General features: G+C 41.2%; 1 protein-coding gene across 1 annotated transcript in view; it reads left to right on the top strand.

Moving 5' to 3' along the window:
* The window catches only part of LOC149227424 (pentatricopeptide repeat-containing protein At5g67570, chloroplastic-like), a 428,343-nt gene that overhangs the window by 224,010 nt on the left and 177,655 nt on the right, over positions 1 to 26,678 (top strand). Inside the window, exons 6-7 of the mRNA XM_089377788.1 lie at positions 17,623 to 17,716; positions 17,827 to 17,984. Coding sequence (XP_089233914.1) covers positions 17,623 to 17,716; positions 17,827 to 17,984 — 252 coding nt within the window. The remainder of the gene's footprint in view (positions 1 to 17,622; positions 17,717 to 17,826; positions 17,985 to 26,678) is intronic.

Raw genomic sequence — 26,678 nt, 5'->3', positions numbered from 1 at the left:
TGTAGGTCCATCATAATCCTACAACTGATCTATCTTCTGGTCTAGGTACTGTTGAAATTTGGTACCAGAGGACAGGTGGTTCCCTTAGGCTTTGATCTTTGGCCTAGGGAAAAGTGTCCAAAAGAATTTAATTTTTCTCCTAAAGTGACTTTATAATTTTATAAAGTTAAATCTAATTTAAAAGTGACTTTAAGTGATAAAGTTACTAAGTCTAATTTTAAAGTGACTTTTATAAAGTCAATGAAAAATTAGAAAGAAAAAGTGACTTTGGAAATAAATGACTAAGTGGGTCTTTATTAAAGTGGGGTGAATTAAAAAATAGAAAGTGAGATTTAAATGAGCATTTAATCTCAGCCATTGATCTAAATCTATTTCAGCCATTGGATTTAGAGATCACCCAAAAGTCACTTGGATCACCCAAAAGTCACTTGGAGTTATATTAAAGGAGGAAAATGAGGAAAAGGTCATTCATTCTTTCATGAGCAGATTGGGAGAAGGAGAGCAAGAGAGCAAGAGAGATTTCTGAGCAGGGAGGAGAAGGAGACAGTAGCTTGGCACACATTCCAAGGCAGCAGTTGAGCAGATTTGTACAGCTGATTCAACACATAGTGAAAGGCAGATTTTTGCACAAAAATCGAGGAGCAGTTTGCTGATTTTTCTGCACACAAAACGGAGGCCGTACAACATTTATTGCTGTCCTGTTTGCTGTAATTTCCAGATTGCTGTGAGGCACGGGAAAGGAGATAAGTTGTAAATTTGCTTGCTGATTTTTTGCTGAATAATTCTCACTGTAAAAAGGCAATTTTCAGAAATAAAGAAGAGCTCTCAAACTGGTTTTCCCCAAGAGTTGTAGGGGGTTTTTCCAGGGTCAAGTTGACCAAAAATATCAGTGTTTTAATGTGTTTTAATGGCTGTTTTTGATTGCTGATTTTTAATTCTGCAATTTTCAGCATTCTGAAAAATTTCCAGAATTTGTGTTTTCAGCAATATTTATTTTTTTCAGTATGTTAAATGTATGGTTATGGGAATGGGCATTTAACTACATGGGAGAAATATGGAGAAACTGAAAACCGGGGTGGGAAAATAGAAATTTCTACATGGTATCAGAGCTTGAGTGCTGAAGGGCAGTTTGGGACAGCAAAAGGAAAAATTACAGTCGCTGATTTTTCACTCAGAAAATTCCAGCAAGCTGATTTTTTCATAAACAACAGTTTTATCTTTACTACAGCAGTGCTATTTTTCAGTTTTAGGACAGCAGGATGTCATTGGGATTGAGGGTGGAGGATAGGTTGGATGGGCATACAAATTACAGTGTTTGGAAGGAAAGAATGCAGAGTATCTTTGAGGAGGCAGAAGTCTGGGATATCATGGTGCATACCGCACAGAACCCTGTTGTTGTGCCCACTGATGTTACTCAGTTGGCTGAGTATAAAAAGAAAAACATAAGGGTAAGAGGCTGATTCTAGACGGAATCAAAGACCATTGCATTCCTCATGTGGGAGGAAAGAGCAATGCCCATGAGATGTGGACAGCATTGTCCAATCTCTACCAGAGTACCAATGAGAACCGGAAGATGGTCCTGAAGGAGAAGCTAAAGAACATTAAGATGGGTAATGATAGTGCAGCTGGATATCTCACAAAGATTACTAATGTGAGAGATGAGTTGGCAGCGATTGGAGAGGCCATTCCACCCACTGAGTTGGTGCGGATTGTAGTGAATGGCCTCCCCCGTTCATGGTTGAACTTTGCTGATGGGATTTGTGCACGTGAGACCCTTCCCACATGGGAGAGGTTTTGGGATGATTGCATTCAGACAGAGATCAGGAAAGGACAGCTTGGGGCAGCCAAGCCAGTTGAGCAGGATGAGGACGTAGCACTGGTGGCAGGAGGCAAGAAAGGCAAAGGAAAGAAGCAGGCTTCCACAAGCAGTGGTGGGGGCAAAGGCAAAGGTAAAGGTAAACAGGGGAACACACAGAAGGACTATTCCAAGGTGAAGTGTTGGAATTGTCAAAAGATGGGACACTATGCAGTTGTGTGTCCGGAGAAGAAGAAGAAGAAGGGGAAGAACCAGGACGTGGCAGCTTCAGCAGAGATTGAGGACTTTGCAGGTCGTTTTGACTGGGAGTTTGCGTTCACTACGTGTGAGTCCTCTAGTGCAGGATCACCTGCCACACAGGTTCAGAGGGAGCATGCTTTTCCCTCGATTAGCGGAGCATCTTCAGGTATCTGGTATGTGGACAGTGGGGCTTCACGTCACATGACAGGAGTCCGGGAGTACTTCTCAGAGCTTTCAGAGAGTGGCACTGATATTGAGGTAGTACTCGGTGATGACAGAGTTGTTAGAGCAGTCGGGGTGGGGACAGTGACATTTCAGAGGGAGTCCAAACCTCCCTTGAAGGTGTCAGAGGTTCTTTATGTGCCAGGGATGAGGAAGAACCTCATATCCGTCTCAGCTTTGGAGGACAGAGGATATGAGGTACTGTTCAGGGGAGGACAGGTGTTGATGTATCCCAGGGGCACTCCAGCTGATTCAGCTAGAGTGATAGGTGTACGCCATGCAAAGGTGTACAAGTTTGCATTCCAGCCCCTTTTGGCATTGAGCAGTAGTACCGACAGCAGAGCTAGCAGTTCTGAGCTGTGTGAGATTTGGCACCGCAGGATGGGACATATGTATCATGGAGCCTTGAGGACATTGCGGGAGATCACTACAGGTGTGCCAGATTTCAGTACTGATCACTTTGATACTTGCAGAGGTTGTGCGATGGGCAAGTTTGCCAAATCCCCTTTTCCCAGCAGTGACAGCAGAGCGACGGGGATACTTGATTTGATTCATTCCGATGTGAGCGGTCGGATGTCTCATGTTTCCTTGAGTGGATATGAGTACTATGTTTTATTCATTGATGATCACTCCAGGAGGACCTGGATTTATTTTTTGAAGACCAAGAGCGGTTTCAGGAGTTCAGAGCTCTTGTGGAGACTCAGACAGGTCGAAAGATCAAGTCCTTGAGGTCGGACAATGGAGGAGAGTACACCCTTGGAGAGTTTGTTGACTATTGTGCGGAGGCAGGCATTAGGAGGGAGTTCACTGTTCCTTACAACCCCCAGCAGAACGGGGTTGCGGAGAGGAAGAACAGATCCATCATAGGGGCTGCCAAAGCCATGATACATGATCAGGGGTTGCCATTGTTCTTGTGGGCAGAGGCCTGCAACACAGCTGTTTACTTGCAGAACAGGAGTCCGCATCGTGCCTTGGGGCACATGACTCCGGAGGAGGCTTTCTCTGGGAAGAAGCCTGATATTGGTCATCTTCATATCTTTGGATGCATTACATACTCCTATATACCCAAGGAGAAGAGGACCAAACTAGAGCCCACCGCAGAGAAGGGTATCTTTGTGGGCTACAGTGAGACCTCAAAGGCCTTTCGGATTTACATTCCTGCACAGGGGAGAGTTGTTGTCAGACGGGATGTGAAGTTCGAGGAGGACAGGGCCTTTAGGAGGTCACGGGAGTTAGAGTATTTGGATCAGCCAGACCCTCAGCAGCAGTTGAGTCAGTCGCAGGGATCCAGTGGGCAGGGATCAGGAGGTACATCTATGAGAATGTCAGGTCCGTCAGTGAGCAGTGGCTCATCGAGCCAGAGGTGTGGTGCTCCGGGCAGCATGCAGAGCAGTTCACAGAGCAGTTCACTAGGGAGTCCACTGATGGACAGTTCACACGGTACCTCAGCTTCTACAGGTTCAGGTGCAGGCAGGAGGACAACAGACAGACAGTCAGGAGTTCAGGCTACTGATGATGATGAGGAGGAGGAGTTTCATTCTCCGGTGGGAGAAGTGCGCTCAGGGAAGAGGAAGCCCAAGTGGCTTCAGGACACCTTGAGAGATGCCACATCTGTTGCTGAGCCAAAGAGGTCGGTCAGAGAGAGTAGACCACCTGAGAGGTTTTGTAGCTATATGGCGATGGTTACCAGCATCCTTGACTTGAGCCTTCTAGCTATGAGGAGGCAGCTAGCCAGTAGGTCTGGAGAGAGGTCATGCAGGAGGAGTATTCTTCTATCATGAAGAATGATGTTTGGGAGGTGGTGCCGAGGCCTGAGGGCAAATCCGTGGTTACTTCCAGATGGCTTTACAAGGTAAAGCATGCTGCAGATGGCAGCATTGAGAAATTCAAAGCGAGGTTTGTGGCTAGAGGGTTCTCCCAGGTAGAGGGAGTTGATTATGAGATCTTCGCTCCCGTGGCTCGATATACTTCGATCCGCTCCATTATATCGATAGCAGCAGAGATGGGTTGGAAGATCCACCAGATGGATGTGAAGACCGCATTTCTCAATGGCTTCATACAGGAGGAGGTGTACATTGAGCAGCCACAGGGCTTTGAGGTGCATGGGAAGGAGTCCCATGTGTGCAGATTGAAGAAGGCCCTTTATGGCCTGAAGCAAGCTCCCAAAGCTTGGTACTCCAGGATAGATGCATACTTGCAGGGGATGGGTTTCACAAAGAGTGAGGCAGATCCGAACCTTTACTTTATTGTGATTGGTGAGGAGCCTCTCATTCTGGTGCTGTATGTGGATGACTTGATCATTACAGGTGCAGAGAGACTCATAGAGCACTGCAAGAGAGATCTTGCGGCGGAGTTTGAGATGAAGGACATCGGTTTGATGCATTACTTTTTGGGTTTGGAGGTGTGGCAGGAGGAGGGGCATTTCTTCCTGGGGCAGGGGAAGTATATTGTGGACATCCTTAGCAGATTCCACATGGAGGATTGTAGACCCATGTCGACACCGATGATCACCAACTGGAAGAAGCTTCATGCTTCAGATTCCGAGTTGGTGGATCCAACATTGTACAGGCAGCTGATTGGTTCCTTGATGTATTTGGTCAACACTAGACCAGATATCTGTTTTGCAGTCAACATGATGAGTCAGTTTATGTGTGAGCCTAGGAAGGTTCACTGGGTGGCTGCAAAACACATTTTGCGGTACTTGCAGGGGACAGTGGATTATGGTCTGGACTACAGGCAAGGAGATGGATTGAGATTGGCAGGATACACTGATTCTGATTGGGCAGGTTGTGCTTCTGATAGGAAGAGCACTTCAGGGTGCTGTTTTGGGTTGGGTTCAGCAGTAGTGTCATGGTTCAGCCGGAAGCAGCAGTCAGTAGCACTGAGTTCAGCGGAAGCAGAGTATATGGCAGCCAGTCTAGCTAGTTGTGAGGCTATCTGGCTTCGCAAGATGTTGTTTGGCTTATTTGGTCAGCCGTTGAGACCTTCAGTGATTTACTGTGATAATGAGAGTTGCATTAAACTCACGGAGAATCCAGTATTTCATGACAGGTCAAAGCATATCGGGATCAGATATCATTTCATCAGAGACTATGTTCAGAAGGGAGCTGTGAAGCTTGAGTATATTTCCACTGATGAGCAGGTTGCAGATATCCTTACCAAAGCCTTACCACGGGGCAAGCATGTCTACTTCAGAGACAAGATGGGTGTGGTGAGGAACACCTTCCTCGGTAAGAGGGAGTGTTGAAATTTGGTACCGGAGGACAGGTGGTTCCCTTAGGTTTTGATCTTTGGCCTAGGGAAAAGTGTCCAAAAGAATTTAATTTTTCTCCTAAAGTGACTTTATAATTTTATAAAGTTAAATCTAATTTAAAAGTGACTTTAAGTGATAAAGTTACTAAGTCTAGTTTTAAAGTGACTTTTATAAAGTCAATGAAAAATTAGAAAGAAAAAGTGACTTTGGAAATAAATGACTAAGTGGGTCTTTATTAAAGTGGGGTGAATTAAAAAATAGAAAGTGAGATTTAAATGAGCATTTAATCTCAGCCATTGATCTAAATCTTTTTCAGCCATTGGATTTAGAGATCACCCAAAAGCAATGTTTTACAAAACGGACTCGGATTCGGACTCGGCCGAGGATCGACTCGGAAACGGAAACGGAAACGGCAATGACTCGGCCGGCTCGATTTCAATGACTCGGTCGTTGTAAAAAATACATTAAATATTTATTTTTTTTATAAAAAAACATAATTTTAAATATTTTAAACATAATTTTAAAGATTTTCATTCAAGTTTCCAAACACACAACATTATAATATACATGGAAGACAACATATGATCAAAGTAGGCTCATGAACCAATCCATTATATCAAAATGGTACGGTGTACCCAATGGCAATAGTAAATACATAGTCAACTGTAGTCTGTCATACATGATCAAAGACTCAAGAGTCAAAACAAAATACAAATAACCAAGGAGGCTAGTAGCTACTGGCTACTGCCAGAGGAGCCAAGATCATCTCGACTAATCTCTGGATCATCATCATCAGAGCCAGACAAGGGGCCCCATGGCTCCTCCTCATCATCATCGTCTCCAACTGCAACTGTAGAAGTGGTGCCAGTACCAGTACCACTAGGCTGTGAAGCAGATGCAAGCTGAGATAGAGTACAAATGCGGCTGCGCTTCTGTCGTGGCTGAGCAGAGGAAGGCGAAGCACCTACAACTGGAGTCCTACTAGCTGGCTGTGAGACTGAGGCTGGTGGATTGGGATCTGCATTCAACTGAACACGCTGCAGTGGATCTCCAACATCAATTTCATCAAGATCCTCATCAGGATCAAACTCTGGTAGACGACTCTCCACTACCCAATCTGATGTTGGATCAATGTCTTCCAACACAATGGGATCTGAATCAGGTCTTTTGTTCAGCAATTGGTTCCGTCTGAGCCGAAGGTTGTATTGGACAAAAACTAGATCATTCAACCGTTTTTGCTCCAAACGGTTTCTCTTCTTTGTGTGAATCCTCTCAAAGACAGACCAATTGCGCTCACACCCAGATGCACTGCAAGTTTGACTCAAAATACGAATTGCAAACCTTTGCAATTCAGGGCACTGGCCACCAAAGGCCTCCCACCATTGTGCTGCAAAAAACATAGGAGTGTAATGAATTATGAGTTAGATGAAGGCTGAAGCTCAACAAAATTACAAATTATATCTAACTTGAAATTGAGAAATTGAAAATTGAAATTTTTGTTTACCTGGCTCATCTGCTTCTCTTGCAATCTTTGCTAGGTTCTTCCCAAAGGTACCTGTTGCATTGCTGAAGGATTTGACCTGCTGATGTATCAGTAGCTGATCAGACTCCGATGGGACCATGCGCTCAATGCAATCAACCAGTCCATCTCTGACCTCCCCCCTCAAAGCTCCTGACTCCTTAGCTTTATAATGATACCGTGGGTTCAAAAAATACCCAGCTGCATGTATAGGGCGATGGAGTTGATTGTTCCATCTTTCATCAATGATTGCCCAAATGGGCCCATACTTTGCCACTCTATCCTTGTATGCTGCCTTTATTTGCTCCTTTGCTTGATCCATAGCCTCATAAATGAAGCCCATAGCCAACCTTTCCCCATCCACCAACCGCAACACCTTAACTAGTGGCTCAGCAACCTTCACAATCTCTGTTGCCTTTCTCCAAAAAGTTTCATCATGGACTTTCCTTCTCAATTCTCTGCCTTCTGGTTTGTTAGACCAACTGCTATTATTCCAATCATCACTGGAAAACATCTTTTGCAAGTTTCTATGTTGGGAAAGCATAGATTGCAATGTCAAAAAATGTGTAGCAAATCTAGTGATGGCAGAACTAATAATATCCTTGCCTCCAGTGTGTTTCCTCATGATACTCAAAACCAGTGTATGATTGTAGATAAATTTTGTTATGCTTTTGGCATTATCTACAGTGTTTCTGACCCAATCTAATTTCCCAATATCCTCAAGCATGAGGTCTATGCAATGTGCAGCGCATGGGGTCCAAAAGATGGTCTTGTGTTTTTCCTCTAACAGTCTACCAGCAAGAACATAGTTAGAGGCATTGTCTGTGATGATTTGAACAACATTAGCCACCCCCACACCCTGAATAACCTCATCCAATAGCTGAAACAACAAGTGGCCATCTTTTACCTTATCAGATGCATCAACTGATTTTAAAAACATGGTTCCCTGTGGGCAGAAGACAAGAAAGTTTATGATGGTACGGTTTCTTTGATCAGTCCATCCATCTGACATGATGGTACACCCTGTTCTTGCCCATGATTCCTTGAAATCTTGCAAATACTCATTAATTGATGTAATTTCTTTCTGCAAACGAAACCCCCTTAGCTCTTGCATAGTAGGGCCTTTGAAGCCTTTTCCAGCAGCATGTATGGCCTCAAACATAGGCTCATAATATGGTGAACGAGCAGCATTAAAGGGGATATCAGCATCATACCACCATCTAGCTATGTAGTCACAAGCAGTCTCCCTCAATTCTTTCTTCCAATGGTCATCTAAAGTGGGCTGAGAAAGACCTTTACTAACTTCAGGACCATGTGCATCTGATGGAGAGGAGCCTGAGTGAGTGAAAAAACTTTTGATAGTCCCATCACCCTTCATTCTACCCTTTCCCTTATCTTGAACAGAAGCAAAAGAGGGAGGAACATAACGGAAAGGGTTTGATGCATCAGTTTGAGGGATAGAGGAAGAACCCTCAAACTCATAGTGGGGGTTGGCAGCCATCATTCTTTGTATCTCCCTCTTCCTCCCAATTTCAGCCTGTATCTCTTTTTGCCTAGTCTTTTCTTCTTGAAATTTTTCAAAGCTTTCCAACAAAGTCTTTCTAATCTCCCCAATTTCGGGGGATTTACATGCAGTAATATTGCCTTTAATCCCTGCCAAGTGTTGTTTCAGCCTATGAATCCCCCCAGGACCTGACTTAATTTTCCTATGGCAAAACTTGCAACACATCTCATCGTCAACCATTTCAACATATGCCCAAGCAGCATCTTTTGCTCTAGGTGCCATTTTTTGACTAGGAAAACAATCTGAAAATGAAAAAAAAAAATAAAAATTGATTCAATGTTCATTTATTTGACTAAAAACACTCTCTAAGCTATCTTTATATGCACCTAAAATTTAATAAGTAAAAACAGATTTATAGAGGTGGAAAAAAATACCTCCAGGCACAAACTGCCTCCTCAAACTTGCTCCAAAAATCAGCTCCTCAATGCTGCTCCAAATGGCTGCCCAAGAAGCTCCTCACTCCAGCTACAATGCTCCTCCAAGACTCCTCACTGCTGCTCCAAAACAAGCTCAAGAACTGCTCACTAACTCTCAAAGAAGACTCTCACTCAAATGCATAAGACTGCTGTGAGTGAAATGAGAGCATTTGGCTGTCTTAAATAGAGTTTGGGAGGGGGAAATGGACCCCAAATGCATTTAACTAATCACATAAACCTTTTCATGTCCACAAACCCTAACTAAATCAGCTCCAAATCAGCAAAAAAGTAATTTTTTTTAACTGAAATCGCTGCCCAGCCGGTTCCTATTGGCTCGGCCGTTTTTTGACGGGACCCGGCCGGGTTGACCGGGTCAGCTATGACCCGGCCGAGTCATTGGCTGACTCGGCCGGGTCATAGCTGACCCGGTCACCGAGCCGGGTCAAAGGGCCGTTTTGAAATTTTTTTTATCAACCCGGATCGAAACGGCCGTTTCCGTTTCGGTACGGCCGTTTCGTAAAACAATGCCCAAAAGTCACTTGGATCACCCAAAAGTCACTTGGAGTTATATTAAAGGAGGAAAAGGAGGAAAAGGTCATTCATTCTTTCATGAGCAGATTGGGAGAAGGAGAGCAAGAGAGCAAGAGAGATTTCTGAGCAGGGAGGAGAAGGAGACAGCAGCTTGGCACACATTCCAAGGCAACAGTTGAGCAGATTTGTACAGCTGATTCAGCACATAGTGAAAGGCGGATTTTTGCACAAAAATCGAGGAGCAGTTTGCTGATTTTTCTGCACACAAAACGGAGGCCGTACAACATTTATTGCTGTCCTGTTTGCTGTAATTTCCAGATTGCTGTGAGGCACGGGAAAGGAGATAAGTTGTAAATTTACTTGCTGATTTTTTGCTGAATAATTCTCACTGTAAAAAGGCAATTTTCAGAAATAAAGAAGAGCTCTCAAACTGGTTTTCCCCAAGAGTTGTAGGGGGTTTTTCCAGGGTCAAGTTGACAAAAAATATCAGTGTTTTAATGTGTTTTAATGGCTGTTTTTGATTGCTGATTTTTAATTCTGCAATTTCCAGCATTCTGAAAAATTTCCAGAATTTGTGTTTTTAGCAATATTTATTTTTTTCAGTCTGTTAAATGTATGGTTATGGGAATGGGCATTTAACTACATGGGAAAAATAAGGAGAAACTGAAAACCGGGGTGGGAAAACAGAAATTTCTATAGGTACTACTTCCCAGACATCATTCGTCATGATGGAGTTGTATTCTTTCACCATGGCATCCACCCATACTTGGTGTTGAACAACTTCCTGAAAGCTAGAGGGTTCTTCAACCTGAGCTACCAATGCCTGGTATCTATCTGGTTGTCTACGCTGCCTCTTCTCGGCTCTAGGAGCTCCAACAAACTCCTCTGCATCCCTCAGTGTCTGTCGTACTTCTCTGTTGGTTCTACCACTGGTGGTGGGAGGCTCAACCAACTCTTCCTCCTGATCATGTCGTTCTGTCTGTTGAGAATCATCTGCATTTCCTCCTTCTAAGGAGATATTGGTGCTGGTCACTGTACTTGATCCAAGTGTATGTCCTCCTGCCTATCCTCCTTGCTGCCCTTGTGGCTCTTGGACTAATGGAACATCTCTTGATTGATCTTCTATAGGCGTCTCACGAGATTTTCTGAAAGCTTTGTCCTCCATGAACTTTGCATCGCGTCTTACTACAATCTTCCTGCTGCCAGGAATGTAGATTCTCTATGCCTTTGAGGTCTCGCTGTATGCTACGAGATACCCCTTTTCTGCAGTCTGATCCAGTTTACTGCGCTTCTCGTTTGGAATGTGACAATAAGCCACGCTTCTGAATATCTTGAGATGACTGGCTTCCAGCTTCTTCACTGTGAAAACTCCTTCGGGCATTCTCTTCGTCAATGCTCTATGAGGAGTTCTATCCTGGATATATAGTGTTGTGTTGCAAGCTTATGCCCATAAATACCTAGGTAGATCCTGATCATACAACTTAGCTTTGGCTGTCCCAACAATAGTTTTGTTTTTCCGTTCTGCTACTCCATTCTGCTCTGGATTATATGGAGCTGTTCACTCTCTTTTGATGCCCTCCTTTGCGCAGAAATATGTAAAGTCTTTGTCTATATATTCTCCACCATTATCTGAACGCAATACCTTTATCTTTTTCTCTGTCATATGTTCAACAAGAGATTTAAACTCTCGGAAACTATCAAAGACTTGATCCTTGGTTTTTAGGAAATAGATCCAGGTTTTCCTGGAGTGATCATCGATAAAGGTGACAAAGTATTTGCTACTACTAAGAGCCCTTGTGGACATAGGACTGCAGATATCTGAGTGTATTAATCCTAATACACATTCTTCTCTATTGTTACTTCCGGAAAAAGCTTCTTTAACGTACTTTCCTAGCACACATCCTCTGCATAAGTCATCATGTTCACTACTAAAAACTAGTACCCCTGTAACAGTGTCTTTGAGCATCCTCAGTGCTCCATGGTGCAAGTGCCCCATTCCACTGTGCCATAATTCATTTCGCTCCTTCTCACCATTATAGTTGCTGCCTATCAGTGCCATTGGTGATTTGAGTTGTAGCCTATACAACTTGTTGCTTCGAACCCCAATTTGATTTTTCTTCTTCCTGCTTGGATGCTTGACGTATACCTTCTTTCCCATGAAGTATACATCATATCCCTTGTCCTGTAACTGGGACACTGAAATCAAGTTCATTCCTAATCCTGGCACATGCAGAACATTGGTGGCTCGGATGTTGGTCCCTGCTTCCGTCTGAAAAGCTATGGTGCCTCTCCCTACTGGAGTACATTTTGTTTTGTTTCCCATAGTTATTTGGAAGTCTTGATAGCTCGAGAAATGTTCTCGTACTCCAGTGATATGAGCTGAAGCCCCGTTATCAATGTACCAAACATCTGCTGACGCTGAATTTGCTAGGCATGCTAATTCTTCATCTAATCTGTAGATAAATTTGAGACACTTTGAGTATCCATATTGTGCCAATTTTTGGTGCTAACTTGTCCCAGCCACTGCTGCAGGAAAAATTGCGTCCCACCTGAGACAACCCTCCTTGTTGAATCTTCTGCTGCGCTGTTCCTTCTACCATTGACAAATTTCGATTGGAAAGACTTACCTCTCTGTCAACTCACTCAGAGAGAGTTTTCCCACGAAATCCAATCTCCTTGGCTTGAACTGTGCAATCCTCTGGGAGATTCGAATTTCTACCCCTGCAAGAATTTCAAATTCCCTTCTCCTTTCAACGTTGGATCCTTCGACTTCTTTCTTTTGCTTCCCTGTAGCTTTGATACCATGTGAAAATTTCTAAATAGAAATCCTACTGCAGTGATTAATATTATTTCTTCTACTTATTACCTCAGAAATAAGTTATCCACAGTATTCTTACGACAAATATTGAAATATATTCTACTGCAGCCTTCACAATTAAAACATTGCAGAAAGTAAATGTAAGGAAATATACTAGCACAAATACAACCACAATGACACAGTTATTTTTGGACAATTGTCCCCGGAAAAACCCAATGTGGGAAAACCAGTGCAGCAGATGAGGGTTTTTATTATTCTTCAACAAATTCTCTTGTACAAATTACAACCAGCAAAATAGGAATGAGAAATTTTACAGACACTTCTTGACCAAGTTCTACCCCAGGTGAAGCACTTCTTCTTCCCCAGAATCCTTCTGATCCTCTCTGCGTCAAACTGCTCTCCCAGGCTCAGCGTCAAGCTGCCCACGCAGGCTCTGCGTCAAACTGCCTCTGCGTTGCCTCTTTCTGTGTCACCCTTCCTGCTCTGCGTCTTGTTGCCTTGCACTCTCTGAATATGCTGATGCCCTCTCTCTTTCTCACCTGCAACTCTCCCTCTGATTCGATTTTCTCTTGCCGAACTTCGACCAATGAGAAAATCGATCTTACTCGGGTAACTGAGTATCTACCTTTGGTGTGTTCTCCAAGTGCCCATCAAGTCTCCTCTTATAATCCTCTCGTTGATCAATCAATGACCCAGATTAGATTCTAATCAATGGTTAGGATCATTTGACTTGATCTTTGCCTTCTTTTAGAAGTTCCATCCACAGTTTAGATTAATACCTATTAATTATTTTAATTTACTAAGTTTAGACTTAGGGTCCCATTAAAAATAATTAATTATTTTAATAAAACTATTTCCGGGTGGAATTTCCCAAAACAATTTCTAGGTATTGGAGAATGCATGTGTCTAAGTCTTCCTGCAAATTTTGAGGCCTAGAGTACATTCGATGCTACCCCAAATCAACATGAAGAAGGTAGCAAAGCATGAAGGAGGACCAAATATGGACTAATGGATCACTTTCCAATGAAAGGAATGATGACATGACTGACTCATTGATGAAAGTGATGGATGGTCTGTGCCCTACTAAGAAGTCTCAAAAGATGTGGACTCTGTGACAAAGAAGAAATTCATGACATCAAAGGAAGGAATTCTCCAAGCAATTGGTTATCCCATGATCTCCACTTGAAGAGCTGTTGGAAGCAAGTCCCTAGTCAAGAGGGAGCTTGGTCAAGTCCTTGGTTAAGAGGGAGCTTGGGTACATTCCCTCAGTGAAATGGGTATGTCCTCCCTAAGTAGAAAGGGAGAGATAGACTCATCATTCTTGTCTTCACTTGGGAAGACAAAATGGAGGATCCGGTAAACATCTGGCATTCAATACTCTTTGAGGATGAGTTAGGGTATTCAAGATAAGAGTAGTTGTAGAGGACCGATATTCTTTGAGGACTAGGAATACATGATAAGAATAGTCCTGGTGGAACACAATCTGAGAACCCGGGTAGGGTATGTTCCAAGAGAGACAATGATGAAGGTGTCTATACATCATTGGTCTCGCCAGCATTGATCTCTAGTCTTGTGGAGAGATAGAGTTGTTAGTCAAGGCCTTGGTATGTGACAATGCTGGATGATATGATGCTATATAGATGGGTTACCAATCAGACTCTTCTTATGAGAATTCTTCAGATTGAGAATGTCCAAGTGCCTTGTATGGATTATGAATACCTCTTGTCTTCACTTGGGAAGACAGAATGGAGGATCGAGTAAACATCTGGCATCTGATACTCTTTGAGGATGAGTTAGCGTATCCAAGATAAGAGTAGTCGTAGAGGACCGATATTCTTTGAGGACTAGGAATACAAGATAAGAATAGTCCTGGTGGAACACAATCTGAGAACTCGGGTAGGGTATATTCCAAGAGAGACAATGATGAAGGTGTCTATACATCATTGGTCTTGCCAGCATTGATCTCTAGTCTTGTGGAGAGATAGAGTTGTTAGTCAAGGCCTTGGTATGTGACAATGCTGGATGATATGATGCTATATAGATGGGTTACCAATTTGACTCTTCTTATGAGAATTCTTTAGATTGAGAATGTCCAAGTGCCTTGTATGGATTATGAATACCCCCCTAGTTAAGAGGGAGTATTGAAAAGTGTAACTAGGTTTGGTCTTCATAATGACATCTATAATTATGATTTTATGTAATTGATGTAAAGAAGAAAATAAAATTATTTTTGTAATGCTTGATTCATGGATTTCATGATCAAGGAATTTTATTTTATAGTTAAGGCTCCCATTGTGAGCCTTTAGGTTTGTTCATCATGTCATAAAGTCTAATGAGTCAATGTCAAAGATTGAAGACCCATTTGGGCATATTGTACATTGTAAAAAGAGAAATTGTTGGAGTTATTAACCCTCCAAGACCATGTCACAAGCTCTCCTTGAAGTCGACCTAGAAAAGGGAATATGATGATTCCAGAAGAGCATGTTGGCCTAGGCACAAGTTGAAGTCGGCTTATTTTGGATGCACAAACCACTATAAATAGGGCAGCTCGGCCTTAGTTAAGGATAGAGTTTCAGTCAAGTACCAAGACAAGAAAAGGAGCACGAAATCACAAGAAGAAGCAACCTCATAACCAACGAGAAGAAGAAAAGGGAGAGCGAAGTTCTGTGGCACTGTTTTTGGGTTAATCTGTTCGCATGTGTGGTAGAAACTATGGTTTCTGCAATGGTACCAAATCAGTCATTGAAGAAGGCATAAAAAAGGTTTCCAATCCACCTCCCTTGCTAGCCGGGATCACTAAGAGAAGTCTTCAAGTATAGTGAAGGAAGAAAGCATCTCCAAACTCTCTCCCTCACCTCCCACGTGCGAAATTGCAGAAATACGGATTACAGGTCTATGGAAAGAGACCGAAATTTCAGGGTAGCCAAGAAGTGCAATGCATAAAGGCGGTTTGACTTGGGCAAGAAGAAGAAGCAGTGAAGAAGGATCTTGTGACTTGGTCTTGGAGAGGTTGTTGTGTCAAGGGTCTTGGTCTTGGTATTCGTCAATTGAAGTCTCTATAAGAAGAAGAATTCGTTTTGGGTTTTCCTCTCAAGTTGGAGAGGTTTTGGCCCTAGCTGATCGCCTACATTCTATGTCTCTTGTCTCTTTATTGTTTATGCTATGGTAGTTGTTTGATGAAGAAGAACACTATAATAATATAAGAAAAGAAAAGATCCTAATCTAAAGAAGTAAAAAGCATTCACAAGAAGTTATCATTCAAGAGAAATCTCCTAATTCTAATGCCCTAGATTTCTCAACACAAGTATCCCTAACGTAAAAGGCTAAAAACAAGTTGGCACCAAAATTCTATGGACCATACTATATAGCTTAAGCCTTCCTGGTAATAGTTGAGTTCACAATGTTTTTCATGTATGTTGTCTTAAAAAGGCATTGGGCAAACACCATTCGGCACAAACTACCCTGCCAATGTTAGATGATGAAGGCAAGCTCATTCTAGAACTAGAGGGGATTATCACCACTAGGGAGAAGAAGTTACATTCACAAGTAATTAAATAATACCTTACAAAGTGGAAGAATCTACCGGAAGAAGAAGCCTCTTGGGAGACAAAAGCATTTTGCCAAAAACACCCGACGTTACGTATGCTTTGAGGACAAAGCATCTTTTCAAGAGGGAGGCAATGTTATGGAAAAATTATTTTATAAAGATTATTTAGTGTAATTACACGAAAGGGCACGATCATAAGATCATGCCCTTTCCCGAAAAGGTATCCATGGCAGTATTTGAGCCAGGGACCTCATTGTAAAAAACCATCATTCATTTCATTAATAATATATATACATTTATTCAGTAAAAATCAGAGTTATTCTCTCCACTAACATTTTCTTAGACATAGGCTTATTTGTCCCAGTTAGCCTTGACTTTCCTTTTGCAGTAAATCTATTTTTGCATTGGAAAAATATATAGTTTTATTTTCACTCCCTATGGACACCATATATACCAAAATTGTGTTGAGTAGTGTTTTTTTTGTTTGGAAAATACATCTTTATATTTACCAGTGTTCCAAGGGGACGTGTCCCTCAGGGTGGGGGATGCGCTTCCTCGCTCCCCCACGCTCCCGAGACGGGGAAACTCTTGGGGAAACGTTTCCCCACATCCCCTTTTTTGGGGAAACTCCAGGGGGACTTTTTTCTGGTGATGAAAAGCGTCCCTCTGCGCCCCCCCAAATTTTTTTGCTAATAACAATTAAAAACATAAAAAATTACAAATTTTAATATAATTAAAACAAAATAAAATAAAAACTAAAGGATAAATTAAAACTTTAAAACATAATCATTCACATTTCTCATTCATTTCTCATTAACCCTATGATTTTACCTTGTCACCCGACATTTTCCTTCTATTGTCGCTCGACATTTTACCTTGTCGCCCGAGATTTTCTTGTTGTCGCCACTTGACATTTTCTCTCTGCAATTTGTTGTGATTTGGATTTACTATCAACTGGGGGCCTGAGACATTTGGAGCTGCAATTTTCATTTTGTGACTTGGAGCTGCCAGATTGGAGCTGCGATTTTCATTTTGTGACTTGGAGCCACTGGATTGGAGTTGTGATTTATTATTTAGTACTTTTTGAGAAATTTACTAGTATTTCACTTCTTTCTATGTTTACTTTTAGTTTAGTATTCTATGGCTATTTTAGACTTCAACATAATGTCATTGTCATATGATGAATTTGCTTTCGATGTGCATTGTGTAATTTCAACTGTCAAATGTTTAATTTAATTTAGATGTACCTTGCATAATATTAATGCTCATTTCCAAATGATGAATTTAGAAGGAACATTGCATATGTCAAATGATGGATTCAATTTAATAATTTACTTTTAGATTTACAATTTTAGATTGATGATTGCAGAAATGTCAAATGATAATTATGATTCCTAATAGCCTAACATGAAATAATGATCATATTTAGATGTACATTTCATTATTATTAATGGTTTACTATTTACTAACTTAGTTATTGACGTATTGTTGGGATTTTATTTTTTATTTTTATATATTAAATTTTAATAATTTAATAAATTTTATGACTCTGATGTATCCCTGCTCTCGCGTTTCCCGATCCCGGAAACTCGATGGAACATTGATATTTACACACTAATATTTACCAAAAGCAGTACAAAAACTAGCTAGTTATTATCATGGGAGTGGACTACTGACTAGCTATTATGCTGTTAAGGTAATGCTTACAGCCGGCAAGTATGATATGGTGCACAAGGTCTTTGACAAAATGGAGAAATCTGGCATCTGTCCAGATGGTTTAACTTATAAAGGTGATTAGTTGTTATTTTTGGTTGCTGTGCTGTTTTTCACTTGAATTTTTTTTTGTGTGCAGAATATTCATAGCTTTTCATCATACTGGTTGTTGCATGTTTGTTTGCAGCTCTTGTACAGGCTTTTTGGAGAGAAGGTAAGATACATAAAGCTCTATGCACAGTTGGAGAAATGGAAAGGCGAGGGATAGTTGGAGCAGCAAGCCTGTACTATGAAATTGCACGTTGCCTTTGTAGTGTGGGGAGATGCAAAGAAGCACTGTTGCAGGTCTGAGTGCATATGTTCTTCATCTCAACTCCTTTTTTCCCCAAGAAAAAAGTCTTATAACTCTATCTTGAAAAAAAAAAAATTCATAATATACATAGTCCAGCCTATAAAACTTCTAAATGAGGTAGTTTCTGAGACTACCCAGAACAGTCCTGTCCTTTCATGATTGCAGTCATCCTTATTAAATGGCAGAGATGAACATTATGGGTGTGAAGACCCTTCAATAAACATGATAAAAAAACTATCTTAGACCTGTAACAAGTCAAAACCTTCTGTTAAAACATATATCTTTCATCCTACACCTGGGTCAGCAAAGGAGTCCATTGAAAATTAAAAAACTGTTTTCAAAGAGTCTGAAATTGACAGATTGTCCTTGTGTTTTAGCTCGGCAGGCATTTCTTCCTCCAGAATTTTGTTTTTTTGTCATTTAAAGCCATATTCTCAATTCTTCGTCCTTTTTCCCAGTGTATAATGAATTTAGAGTACTCCAGTAGTAGGAGTTTTCCAAGTCCTTTATTTACAGCTGCCATTAATAGAATCGAGAGGGAAAAATATTCTGCTCTGTTAGTGGAGCCAGTATCAGCAGATTCAGCACCCTATTTAAAACAAAACATATGACTTGATTAAATAAAGGAGAGGACATGCATGTCAATTATCTAGGGATCCTTTGCTTGCACCGTTCAAAAATTCCCAAACTATTTCCTCACTAATAGCAGTGCCTTTTGCGATCCTAGCATCTTCTTCAAGATACAATTTCCAGCTTCCATTGTAGGAGACTCTGATCATATGTGCCACCTGCCCAGATTGGAATTCCTTTCCTTCAAATATCATCTTGTTTCTAGACAGCCATAGGCCCCAGAGCACAAAGTAACTGAGCAGAGACCTCACATTATACCAACTCTGAAAATCATTCAGCAAGGTGGCTTTATCCAACTTATTTACATTCAATTGATTTGCACCTTGAAGAACTTCTTTCCACACTTTGAAAAGGGGCATCGGACAAAAAGACGATCAACTGTTTCATTGTCTGATTTGCAGAATATATATCAGCTGGGACCTTGCCAACTACACTTTTGACCATTATCTGTTAAAATTGGAATGTGGAAGATGTGAATCTAACTAGTATTGAGTCCTCTAGAATAAAATAATGGAGATAATGTTTCTTAGGGTAAATAGTTGTAGGTGGAGATTGACTTACTAGTTATGTTTTATTTTGTGTTGCAAAAATTTCTCGTACATGGACATGCATGTACACACACACCCAAGCTCAAAGATGCAATTTCAGGACATTAAATGTTGACCATATGATGATATTGATATTTTTTATTTTAGGGTGGAAGGTATTCCTGATAATGGTCTGTTCCATAGTATTGAACAAATTTCTTGGCAAGTTGGCATCTATTTCTCTGTTTTTTTCAGAAAAGTTTGAGTTGAACAGTCTAGTGTGTTATAGTGAAGTTTCTCGATTCGTAGAGCAACTTCAATATAGTTATGATTATAGTGTGTTCTTTGTCATGTTACTGCAACAGAGTAGAAAGCCATGATACTGTAACAGAGTAGAAAAGAGCAGACTGAGAGGTATTTTAACTGATGTTATATGCCTGCCAAAGAAATATGGAGAAATAGGCCCCTAGTCTGTAGATCAGCACTGGCAGAACTGGCTGAACTGGAACAGGACCGTCTGGTTCAGACTGGTTTGGGGTTTTCTGGTCAGAACTAGTTGTTCAATCCAGTGTTGATAATATTGGTATCGGCAAAATATTGGCGAGGGTCCAGAAAACATTTTAATCGCAATATCGGCGAAAATGTCGGCAAGCATAAAAACTCAATTTTTTTTTTCGGATTTTTAAACATAGCCGATATTTTCAAAATATGGTGATATTTTCAAAATATCACAATATTTTACCAATATTTTCAAAATATGGCGATATTTTCAAAATATCGCGATATTTTGCCAATATTTTGAAAATATCGCAGTATTTTTTTGGTGATATATCGTTTTGCCGAAAATATCGCGATATTTTGGAATATCGCTGATATTATCAACACTGGTTCAATCCCATTTGACATTTTCTGTCTCAAGGTGGTCAAAACTGGTCAGTTTGGCCTGTTCTAACCATTCCCATACCAACGCTGTCCCTGCTACAGAACTCGAGCACATAAAGAAACCAAGACAACTCAAAAGGGTTCTCTATATTGTATCTCATAATGGGAAAGCGGAAGCTTTCTTATATAGGGCTACAATCAAATAGAGTCAATCTACTTTATGAATGTGGGAGAAACCGATAAAGTTAAATAAGACATAAAAGCATAAACTAACCTAAAGTTGAATTGACTTTATTAATTCCTAAGTCTAATATCAAGTTGACCGTTATAAAGCTATAAGCTAATATTTATTTTAACACCCTCCCTTAATGCTCAATGTACTAACTACAACAAGCTTATCCCAGAATTTTACGTATTTTTTGGCACCCAAAGCCTTGGTGAGAGTGTTGGCAGTTTGATCCTCTATAGGACAATACTGCAGCTCGGTAGGCCCATCTTTTACAAGCTTCTGATGAAGTGGCAATGCACCTCAACATGTTTGGTATGTTCGTGGAAGATTGGATACTTGGAAAATTTCATCACCCCTTGGTTGTCACATAACAAGGGTGTTGGCTCTGTTTGCTTCATCTGCATATCTGAAAGTATCCTCCTGAGCCAAACTGCTTTGCATGCTGCTTTAGCCTTTCACTACTCGATACTTTGCTTCTGTTAATGAAAGGGCTACTGCATGCTACTTCTTGCTGGTCCATGTGACTGCACCTGTGTCAAGACTGAAAACATATCCATGAGTGGATTTTTTGTCATCAATAAAACCTGCCCATTTTGAATCTGTATACCCACACAGCCAAGAATATTTGCTTCTGCTGTACAAAATTCCAAAGTCAAGTGTCCTTTTCACATATCTCAGCACTCACTTCGCTGCTGCCTAGTGCTCTACCATTGGCACTATCATGAATCTAGAAATTAAGGCCACAGTGAAACTCAAATCAGGTCTAGTAGTAAGATATATGGAGCTACCCACTAGTTGCCTGTGTATTGACTCATTAACTGCCTTATAGTCAGTTTTAGCTGAAAGTTTCAACCCTTTCTTCATAGATGTAAACAAGATTTTGCAAGCTGTCATTTTGAACTTGTCTAGCACACTGCTGTCATATTTTGTTTGTGAGAGAAAAAAGTTGTTACCTGTTTTCCAAATCGTACACCCGAACAGTAGGGTAGGAGGCCTAGATCTGTCATGTCAAAGGCTTTGCTGATCTTGGATTTGATCTGTGTTATTGCACTTGCCTCACTACTTGTAAAGATGATATCATCTACATATACGAGGAGAAGGATGATAGCGTTACTCTTTTGACATACATGTTTGAATCTGAAAGACTATTCTCGAACCCCTTGTTCATCCAAATACCTGTCAATCTTGATGTACCATGCCCTAGGTGCTTATTTCAGACCATATAGAGCCTTATCTAGTTTGTAGTCTAGATGTTTCTTCCCTGAAACCTGAAAATCCTATGATTGATACATGTATACTTGTTGAGGGCACTTTTCACATCCATCTGATGGACATTCCAGCCAAATTGTGCTACCATGACTACAACAAGTCATACGGTACTCATCATTGCTATAGGAAAAAAGCTCTCCTCATAGTCAATGATCTATAAACTGTTGTGGATATTCTACTGGACAATTCATCACAACAAATCAGCTAAAATATATTAGAAAATCCAAAATCTTGACTATGAGTGTGTATTTCTCCTTAGATTTCTAGATCTGTTAATCACTGTTGATTACATATGCATGCAAATTATAATTACGCAGAAAATAGAGAGCAATGAGATAAAAATGCACAAACCATAATTGGTACAAGATACATCCTGGGAAGCCCTTTTGGGAGAAAACCAAGCTGAAAGGTGAGGTTTCTCTGCTCTCTTTCTTTGAATGGAAAATGGATGCAAGTACAAAGAAGTGACTCGTGAGGCTTGTGGCCCGTGGGTTACTATAGTGCACAAATCCTCTCATTTTTCCCTCTTCCTCTCCCTCTCAACTACTTTGCTCGTCTATGGAACAAAAGTCACTCGAAATGAATGGAACCCTAAGTTGCACGAAACGTCGAAACATCTAGAAGTTTCCAAAACGAGTACTGCTGGAAACATGACCCCCAAAAAATGGAAATGTCACACGAAACATCATATATATATGTACGTAATTTTTTTACAAATAAGTTAATAACGCATCTTGCAAGAGAAAGAATGAGACACATACATGACATTTTAGAAAGAAAACCTTGTCTATGTTAACTTGCATAGATGATTACATGATTCAAAATCCAAAATTATCCTTTATAAATAAGGATTTACATCTAAGATTCGAAAATCAACTTTTATACAGGAGGTTTAATATCCAGAATCAACCTTTATACATGGCTATGTATGCTAGAAATGAAATATAGCATGAGCTAATGACAAATACAATTACATATCCTAATGCTCATCCTCATTAATAGAAATAGAAGAAGTTGCTTTTTTAGTAGAACTAGAGCATGGATTGATTAGAGATAAATTAGTTTGTGGAGTGATTAGAGTTAAAATTTAGTGTTATATTAAATCTATTTTGGCCATAGAAGGGCTTCACAACCTTCGTGGGTGCTTGAGTGAGCTCGTAGAAGCAAAAAAGTCACGAAAACGAGGCAAAATTGGGCAGAAACAGGGAAAATTGGGGCGGAAACGCCCCCGAAACATTTCAACGGCATTTCAGTGGCGTTTCCAAATCAACAAACGCCACTAAGGCATTTTAGTTACGTTACGGTCACATTTTGGCGACGTTTTGGGGAATTTCGGGGACGGGTGTGCCACCTTGGGTGTTGTTTCCTGTAACATAGATGGAACCCTTTTTCCTTCTAGTGGCTCGGTTATAACATAGTTTGATATCCTACTAGTGGTTAGGTTTGACTCCTTAAATTCTTAACTAGAGTTATTATATTGACTCTTCTAGAGTCTTCTTCATCATGATCATGTGGCTAGCCTCATTTCAATGCATAATGGGGGTTGGCATGGCATCCTCTCGAATTATGGTGGTTAAAAGGAGGAAGGTTAACTTCCGAGTGGCATAACTTTTGCATATGGACTCGAATTGAGGTGATTTTTGCGTTTTTGGAAAGGTCGCTGTGTGTTGAATAACATCAAAAGGTGTGGTGCTTAAGTGGCAAAGTTTTATCCCCCAAAAATACCGTTTGATGCCTCAAACTGCTCCCGAAAGGTTAAAGACCCCATTTTGCGAAACTGGGTCCTGTCGGTAAAAACGGTCTTGTGAGCTGATTCCTCCACTTCTGCGAAACTGGGTCCTGCCGGTAAAAATGGTCTTGTGAGCTGATTCCTCCACTTTTTCCACTCTAAAAGCATCGAGATGGATTGAAAACAATATAATGATCCAATTTGGATAAGTTAATGTGCTCTTGCTAAGAGAACCCTTTTATGACCAACCATGCTTTGTACTTGTCAAGTGTACCATCTACCTTGTACTTGATCTTATACACCCATTTCAGCCAATGGTTTTCTTCCCTAATGGAAGTTGTGTGAGATCCAAAATCTGATTTTTCATCAAACTCTCTTTTTTGGCTACTATGACCTTTTCCCATTTAGATTTTTCTTTTGCTTTCTCAAACATCCATAGCTCATAGATTTCCTGAATATTGGTCATAAGAGAAAAGTTGTTTGTGCTTGTTTTTTGTTTGCTCTTTCCTCTTGATGATTGTCCTTCGCCAATTCGAACATCTCCAATGATGTTGTACTACCACTTGGGTCTCTTCTTGGGATCTTCCTCATCCAAGTTAGTATTGTGACCATACTTAGGCCACTTGTATTTGGATAAAAAATTACTAGTCTAGGAGACTCCTCATGCTCAAAATCTCCCCCCCCCCTTTAGGTGTAGCTACCTAAAGCTTGACAGCTGAATCCTCGGCCACTTTTGGCTTCTTAGTAATTTAAAACTCAAAATAAGTTTTAAAAGGTCCAACCTCCTCGTCAACAAGAACATCTCTGCTGAAGCTTACCTTATCAGTGTTAGTGTCAACCAACCTACAAGCCTTATGATGTTGTTGTACCCTGTAATCATCAACTCTTGCTCTTTAGATCTAATGTTAATTTTAGGTATGTTCTATGCTGCTGCTGCCTGTCTTCGACTGCCCTCTGATCTCTTCCTGGCGAAGAGCTGCCCACATCTTGTCCCAAGGTAGGAGAGTCCCTCTGCCTAGGATACTCTGGACAAAGACTTCCCAATCTTCTGAGACAACATTCAGGGCTATCCTCACCATAAGCTCCTGATCTGGTGTCGCTCCTATAACAATCAACTGATCTCGGATCTCATTTAGTCCACCGAGGAAGGTGTCAATCGATTGACCCTTCTTCATCTGATACGACCTCATCTAGTTCTCGAGTAGCATTCTTCTCTGCACAGAAGTATGCTGGTACAGGTTCTTGTGAGCCTCCCACATCTCAATTGCCATTTCCTTCTCAGCTATATGTGGTACCACATGATCCTTTACCTCATCAAGGATCATGCACTTGGCCCTCGCCATCGCCTCTTCGTACCTTTTATTATCATTGGGGTTAGCTGGGACAGCTACTACCTTTAAGGCGAAGTTCTTGACACAATTCTTGTCAAGCACTGATAAGATTATCGCCTTCCAGACTACGAAGTTCGATGCTCCGTCCAGTCTATCTTGGTCTCTTACCCTGTGTAGTGCCATGACGCTCCTTTACTTTTTTGGACTTCCTTTGAGTCCTGATTTCCCTCCTAGAAATCCTTCTGCCGCTTGTCGTGATGCCCCCTACTCTGATCGTCTTGTGCAACTGCACTGCTGATCTAGGTTCCTCAGCTAGAAACCCTCGGTAACAACTCCTCTGGCCCTGCTCTGTCAGGTACTGTTCAGATTACAGTACCTCACCAGCTCCACTCTGCAATATTTCTGCAGCCTTATAGACTCTAGTAACTGCCTCTATGTGAACTGTGTCAGCCCCTCTCTGCCCCACGTTGGCTTTGCATCACCCCAGATGGGTCTGCATCAGCCCTGGGATGCCCTGGGTCAGCCCTCTGGCCTTTTGCGTCAGTAACGCTGGCCTCTCTGAGGCTCTACACAGTTCCTGGCTTCCTCTGCGTGGCTCTAGCTGGCTCTGCGTCACACTTTCTTGGCTTCTGCGTTGCTAGAAACAACTTTTGTCACCTTGGGACAACTGTTTTCTGCTGCTAATGCTCCGCTCGACTGATGTCTTTTAGTCCTCATGTGATTTGCAATCACGCTCTGATACCATGTTGAAGTTTCTAAATTTACTTAGTTTAGAAACCCTTCATGCACTTTTTCTGATTTATTCCTACCTACTTGTTATTTTTCTTTAACAAGTTATTTAGAAAGTAAATACTGAAAATAAACACCAGTGCAGGCTCATCATATTACAGATCAACAAGTAAAAGAAACAAGAACAAACACACCACATGACACCATTATTTTTGGACCAACGTCCCCGGAAAAACCCAATGCGGGAAAACCGATGCAGCTATCTGAGGGTTTTCTTATTAAGCAATATCAAAGTACAATCTGGGTGCCAAAACTGGCTTACCCAACAGAGAATTTCCTTAGCAGCTATACTTCACAGTGTGAGAGAAATCTCTTGGTTGAAACCATGGAAAACCCTTCCGGCAGCTCTTCAGCACAAAACTGCTCCTGCAACCCCAACGTCTACCAATCTGGACTGCATCAGTCCCTCTCTGTCTCACGCTGGCCCTGCGTCAACTCTGGGAGCCTCTGCGTCAGCTGCGCTGGCACCTGTGGTGCTCTGCGCAGCACTTGGTTGCCTTTGCGTGGCCCTGCGTGAGCCCATGCTGGCTCTGCGTCACCCTCCTTGGCTGCTGCGCTACTCTCCCGACACAATCTTTGCCTTCTCTATTTATCTATACTCAATGCCCCTCAGCTGCTCTTCCGATCACTAATTATATCTCTCTTAGCAAACCCCGCTCTAGAGAATAGAATGACTGATCACTTTGGGGTCCCGATGGAGTTTAGAGGAGTTATTATGGGGTCTGATGACGTTCTCTTGGCATATTCATCATCATGAGCAGTTCCGCACATCTTGTTTTTGGTTCTGTGACTTTCTGATAATTTTGGTAAAACGAGGTTATTATTGGCATAACTTAATTAATTATGCTTGAGGTGGCATTCCGGGGAGATTAATTGATGGAACACCTCAATGTAAGAGTTCGTTGTAACCAAAACGAGAAGATCTACAGGATGGGATGTTGAGAAGTGACTTCCAGTGGTCGAAGAAAGTATGGTGGGCGATTTACCATTTTCCTTAGTTAAAAATGACTTTAATTAGTCATTTAATTAAGGAAAAATAATTAATTAGGCGAAAGGGGCCAAAAGTGACTTAAGTAAAATAAAATGAAATAAAATAAAATAAAAGGGTCACTTAAGATAAAGTCAATGGAGGAGCTTCTAGAATAATAATAAAATAATAAAATAAGATGCTTCTAGAGGCTTGGGGATCTATCCATGAGATCTGCAAAGAGGAGGAGAAGCTCATTTGGAGACATCTTGGTTTTGACATTGTTTTTGGTATGAGAGGTTGAGAACCTGGTTCTCTACTCCATTGGTAGCCC

Source organism: Pinus tabuliformis, chromosome J, assembly GCF_031772625.1.
Source record: "Pinus tabuliformis cultivar Carrire ecotype Pingquan chromosome J, CPIR1, whole genome shotgun sequence".
Taxonomy (NCBI): Eukaryota; Viridiplantae; Streptophyta; class Pinopsida; order Pinales; family Pinaceae; genus Pinus; species Pinus tabuliformis.
This window is presented reverse-complemented; position numbering and strand designations above follow the sequence as displayed.